The sequence below is a fragment of the Urocitellus parryii genome, chromosome 8, assembly GCF_045843805.1.
Source record: "Urocitellus parryii isolate mUroPar1 chromosome 8, mUroPar1.hap1, whole genome shotgun sequence".
In the NCBI taxonomy this organism is placed as follows: Eukaryota; Metazoa; Chordata; class Mammalia; order Rodentia; family Sciuridae; genus Urocitellus; species Urocitellus parryii.
In genome coordinates this window covers 121,407,713-121,413,860 of record NC_135538.1, presented here as the reverse complement: position 1 = coordinate 121,413,860, position 6,148 = coordinate 121,407,713, and the positions used below count along the sequence as shown (strand labels likewise).

The following is a 6,148-nucleotide window of genomic DNA, read 5'->3' as shown; positions in this document are numbered from 1 at the left end:
GTGACTCTAAACTCATAGTGTTTACTGCCAAAGCCACTACTTTGGTTCTTATTCACATACTTAGTTATAACTCAGCGGTAGAGTGTTCACCTAGCACGCGGGAGGCGATGGGTTAGCTCCTCAGCATCACACACACACAAAAATAAACAAATAAATTTAATTTATTTTATATAATAATTTAAATTTATTTAATTTAATTTAATAAAGGTGTTGTGTCCAACTACAACTAAAAAAAATTAAAATAAATAAATGAATCCTGTCTCTCTTGGCTTCGTTTTAAATTTCCTTGAGAAGAAAGTACAAATTTTTATTGTTTATATTCTTATAATCTCCCATGGCTCCAGGAATTGGAGGACATATTAAGGGTGTAAGATAATAAGTGAATGGGTAAATTTGATCTATTTGGGGGACTATTGAATCCTACTAGGGTCCGGGGCAGGTGGCACACTCCTGTACTCCTAGAGACTGGGAAGGCTGAGGCAAGAGAATCTCAAGTTAGAGGCCAGCCTGTTAGCGAGATTTGTCTCAAAGTAAAAAAACAGAAAGGACTAGGGATATAGTTGGGTGGTAGAGAATCTCTGGGTCCAGTCCAGAGTAATCATCCTCCACCCGATGTCAAAAAAAAAAAAAAATCCTCTCAGGCTTACCCTTATAATTCTTTTATGTTATAAAATTATTACTAAACCCTAAGCTTATTTTTTATTTTTTTATTTGGGTCATCTGTAGGTTTCAATGGGAGTTACCACATAAGCAAACGGGATACTAAGGGGTAAGTTTAAGGTCATGTACCTCAATTTCTTTTAACCCCTCCTCAACCCTCACCCTGGTCAGCCACTTGATTAACACTAGAGTTAAGAATTTGGGGTCTCTGAACCCCTGCCTTTTAAAGTAACTATTTCATAAAAGAATTTTGAAAAACTATGTACTCCTTACACATTTTTAAGACAACATCTAACAGTTTAAATATGAAACTAAATTTCAAAGGATATACTTTCCAGGGATTTGAAAGTACTTCCCTTTGAAAAATCACTTCACTCTTTTAAATGTAGCAGATGGAATATAATACCATAGGCTTTCATATCTATTTAAGAAATACATGAAGAAGCCCTTGTAGTGGCACCCCCTTTCTCTACAAAAAATCTTAACTGGGCTTCTCCACAAATCTTTACCATGGTTGATTTTAGGAGTGTCAGCAAAAGAGTCTCTACAAAAAAGTTCAATGTAGTTAAACTTCCTATTTTCCTGTTGCTCTATTTTACTTGGCCATTGGCCAGGAAGAAATCAGCACTTCAGGTGCTGAAAGCCCCTTTACTTGTTTTTCACAAACTTGTATCCAGTATAGTAGTTTGTAGAAGTGTGTTTGCAAATGAAAGATGTGATTTTAAAAAAGGACAAATCCTTTAACAAGGCCTCTGGCCTTGAGCTGGAGCTTCACAGAGATGTCTACATTTCTATGATAAGACAAGTTACCAATTGGGCTCCGTGGTAACAGCTAACAGGGGAAGGAAAGAAAGGGGAGAAGAAATTCTCCCCTTCTTAGGTGTTGTCCTTGAAGGGTTAACTTGCCCAGAACAGTGAAAGAAAGAGCTGCTTTTATGTGAACTTCCACAGACTATGAACTTCTGAACCCCTCCCTTTACATGCTGGGTATAAAATTCTGAAACTACCTGAACTCGGGGTTCAGGGAATTGATTAATTATAGTAAAAGCTGTGCCCTCTGAACCTAGCTGCAGCCAAATAAAACTGTTTCCTGCTGTCTTTGATGCCTTGCCTCGTCTGTCCCTACAACACTCTTTATTTAACCAAATAGAAATTTGCCTTGTTCCTTTTTCTCTTTAGTTCCTTTTCCAGTCTCCTTTTCCTATAGAATCTCCCCTAATAAAATTTATTTTTTATTGTAGATCTCCTTTATATTTTGTTGTATACCTTTTTTACTAAGTCTTTTATTATATATCTCTGACAAAATGTGCATATAAATTGAAATTTATTTCTTACAATCAAAAGACTCTGTTAAATGGTTCTTCTTTACTGGGTTATTGTAAGACAATTGGTCAAAATAACAAATATGGCAATATTTAGACATTAAAAAGTAAACTTTTATTGAAAATGCTTCTCTTAATGAGATGAAAAGGGCTGATTTACATTTCCCATTGGCTTCTTTTTTCTTTTTTGGTGATGCTGGGGATTGAACCCAGGACTTTATACATGTGAGGCAAGCACTCTACCAACTGAGCTATATCCCCAGCCCCCCATAGACCTTAATTTGGCAGCTCCAGGAAGAGTACCCTGTTAGGCTCAGGGTGAGCAAGCGACTTACTTATACATCTGGAAACTGATTCCCTTAAAACTGCCCATATGCACTGGTTGTGGTGGTGCACACCTGTAATCCCAGTGGCTCGGGAGTTTGAGGCAGGAGGATGGCAAGTTCAAAGCCAGCCTCAACAAAAGTGAGGTGCTAAGCAACTCAGTGAGACCCTGTCTCTAAATAAAATACAAAATGGGGCTGGGGATGAGGCTCAGTGGTTGAGTGCTCCTGAGTTCAACCCCTGTACCCAAAACAACAACAAAAAACTGCCCACACACCCTTGGGAAAGTACTGCCAGAGGCATGCAAACTATGAGTCATTAAAGAAAGACCTAACTTCCTTTCTCACTCTTCAATACAGGGGTCCCATAAATAAAGGAACTTGGGTCTGAACACCATTGTGATTCTGCTAGATGCATTTTCAAGGCAGAGTCCTACACCTTTTTGCATGACATGTAGGAAAGATAGAAACTCAGATTACTTCCAGACCTCTGCAAATTGAGGGCTGTGAGAAGGGCATCTGAATATTCAAAAACATAATCAATGGTAAAGAAGTGGCCTAGATTCAGAAATAAGAAAACATGGTTTTTATTTTTCTATTTCAGGGAAGCGCCATCCTTGTCTACTGATGGGTCCGTCATATACCACCAGGTGGCAGCAGAGAGCACAGTCTGCTCACCTGGCCCCAGAAATCCCAGGTCCCAGGGATGAAGAAGAGAAGGTGGAAGGTAGGGGCAGCGAGAGAACTGGGTGAGGTAGGAGTGTGTGCTTATGCTGTCAAAGAAAAAGAGGGAAAATATGGGGACTAAATAGGGATACCAAGAGGTGACAAAACATTGATGATTCCTTCTGAAATCAGAATAAGTTGAGAGAATGCGGAGTTAGGCAAAATTGGGGAAATTTTAAGGGGAAACAAAAGGGTAGAGATGAGCTTGGGAGTACTCTGCCTAGAGGCCCAAGTCACCTGGGGATCCCTGTTATCTGTACTCTTCCCGGGGAGGGTCAAGGTCTGGCTCATCCCGAGGGCCATGGTCTACCTCAGGGGCAGGTGGCCATGGGTTTTCTGGGGGCTGGGGTCCTGCTGGCCAGGGGTCATCAGGCCGGGGAGGTTGAGGAGGATCAGTGCTGGGTGGCTCAGGGGGCCAGACACTAGTTTCAGGCAGGTCTCTCCAGGGACGGGTAGGGCTTGGAGGTGTAGGGTCCTCAAAGAGAGGGGGTGCCCCTGGCCAGGGGTCACCAGGTATTGGAGGGCCCCGAGGCAACGCTGGGGAGCTCTCCTCCTCTCTGCCCTCTGTGGGTGGGGTAGAAGGTTGGTCTTTGCTGCCTGAGATTCCTGTAGAAGAGGAAGGAGAAAGGTAAGAGGTGAAGAGTAGTAGTTACCCCCCACCCCAGCTACAGAACAGGAGACAGAACCTCTTTGGGATGGACAGTCTGAGCTGTCCAGCTAAACCTCAAAGTAATTTTCAAAGCACTCTCCATACATTTATCACAGTCTTAAAATAACATGAAAATTGATTTTGAGCCATTCATTTGCCCAATGTTAAGGGCCTGACACCTCCCCCAAATAATCTTCATTCTATGCCCACACCTGGCTAGCATGGGCCCCACTGTACCCCAAAGTGGTCTACACTTTGGCCACATGTGGCATCCACATCCCACCTCCACAATGATCCCACCATTCCTAACACATTTCTTCCTCAGCCAACATATCTGAACTCTGAAACAGCCACATGGTCCCACCCGAAAGAGCAAAACATTGATTCTGAACCAAAATGCTCTGAACTATACCCTTCATATAAATTTTCAGATTCCCTTCCATGTTTGTGTGCCTGATTCACCCCTTTCATTTTTAGTGATTATCTTCACTAAGGGTTGGTCATCTTGGCCATCCCCCTTACCCCCGATATTCCTGGCCTGCTCCCAGCTCACCTCCAGTAAACAGGCAAAGGACCAGGATCCCCAGTAGCTTCCAGTTGATCATCATGGCTGTCTACTGGCCCCCAAAAGTGGGGTGCTCTGAGTCTGGGTGTCTGGGAATCCCAAGAGGCTTTATAGGGAAAGATGGAGAGGAGGAGGCTAGTCTATAGGGAGGGGCCGGCCCAGTGACACAAGGAATCCCATCAGAATCAAACTGGTCAAACCCGTTGGGAAGGCCCTGGCTAACATGAAGCCTGACTATGGCGTCTCTCATTTTAGTCCCCTAGCCCAAGACCTAATCACTGGCTCTCACTGTCATTGACCCAGATGATCACCCCACCCTTGTTTTTACATCAGCTCCATCCACACTCTGCAAAAATCTATACCCACCTGTCATCTTCATAATCACAGGGACCTCCACCCTTTCATCCCTGGTAGCTATCAGAAGCCAAAGAATGGGAGCAAGCCCTGCTTGGGGAAGCACCATAATTATAAGGCTGTGAAGCAGGACGCTTGAGCTGACATGGGGGGAGCCTTTGAAACCTGAGATGCAGCTGATGCAGTGTCCACTAACATGCCTGCCTCAGCCCCCTTACCCTTCATTTTAAGGGCTTCCTTCCTCAGGACCAGGCATGCTGCTTTCTGGCATGTGCCTGCTTAAATGGGACCTCCCAGTGACAGCCAAAGAATTCCATGTGGGAGGCATCTGGGGTGACAATGAAGAGGAAAGACACATGAGGATATCCTGCTTCCCTTTCCCCACCCAGAACTGGTGGCATTAGTCTCCAGCCAGAGGTTCAGGAAGAAGATGCCCCTCCTGTAATCCTGGCCTCTTCCTCCTTCCTCAGGAACTCTTTGCTCCAGCTTTTTCTGTCCCCATTTTCAGGTCTCAGTTCAAAAATGCATCTTCTTACAACATGCTAATTGAGCTGGGCATGGGGGCACATGCCTGTACTTCCAACTACTCTAAAGGCTGAGGTAGGAGAATTGCAAGTTTGAGGGTAACTTCAACAACTTAGAGAAACCCTGTCTCAAAAATATAAAAAGGGCTGGGGGAGCTGAGGGGAGCTCAGTGGCAGAGCACTTGCCTAGCATGTAGGAGGCACTAGGTTCGATCCTTAGCACCACATTAAAATAAACAAAGGCATTCTGTCCAACCACAATTTTTTTTTTAAAGAGAGAGTGAGAGGGACAGAGAGAGAGAGAGAGAGAGAGAGAGAGAGAGAGAGAGAGAGAGAAATTTAACATTTATTCATTTTTTTTTTAGTTCTCGGCAGACACAACATCTTTGTTGGTATGTGGTGCTGAGGATCGAACCCAGGCCGCACGCATGCTAGGCGAGCGCGCTACCGCTTGAGCCACATCCACAGCCCCTACAAATTTTTTTTTTTTTTTAAATAACTAAAATAAAAAGGACTGGGGATGTGGCTCAGTATTAGAGTTCTCTCTGGGGATTCAATCCCCAGTACTACAAAAAAAAAAAAAAAAAAAAGTAAATTGAAACTGAAGCCCCTAGAGCTTTCTATTAACTTTGAATAAATTTTAAATTACTTGCCAATATTGGCCTCTTCCCCAACATCCTCTGTCTGGGTCCCCTTAATCTTTCCTGGCCTCAGCACAAAGTTCCTTGCCTTTCCTGGCCCCTCACCTAAAGCTGCCCCTCCCAGAGTCCCCTTCTATCATATATCTGTATCTTACTTTCTCTTCCTAGCTCTCCTTTGAAGTACTCATTTATTCTGAGGTCCTTGTCTATTTGTCTCTCCCATTAGAACATAGGCACCTGGGTGCAAAGGCCTTGCCTGGATCTAAGATTCTTGTTGAATGAATGAATGTTTATCTTTCTCTCTCCTGGCATTTATCACATTCCAGAGGAAAAGAGTTTTAAAACAAAAAGTGAGAATAAAAGAAAACAGGAGCTTCTCAAAAG

At 43.4% G+C, this 6,148-nt stretch overlaps 1 protein-coding gene across 1 annotated transcript; it reads right to left on the bottom strand.

The window, feature by feature from the left end:
• Positions 1-3,281: 3,281 nt before the first annotated feature.
• On the bottom strand, positions 3,282-4,288 carry Psors1c2 (psoriasis susceptibility 1 candidate 2). Its single transcript, XM_026414288.2, has 2 exons — positions 4,234-4,288; positions 3,282-3,637 (listed from the first exon to the last, which is right to left on the bottom strand). Exons 1-2 carry the CDS (start codon positions 4,286-4,288, stop codon positions 3,282-3,284), a joined length of 411 nt encoding a protein of 136 aa, XP_026270073.2.
• Positions 4,289-6,148: the final 1,860 nt, after the last annotated feature.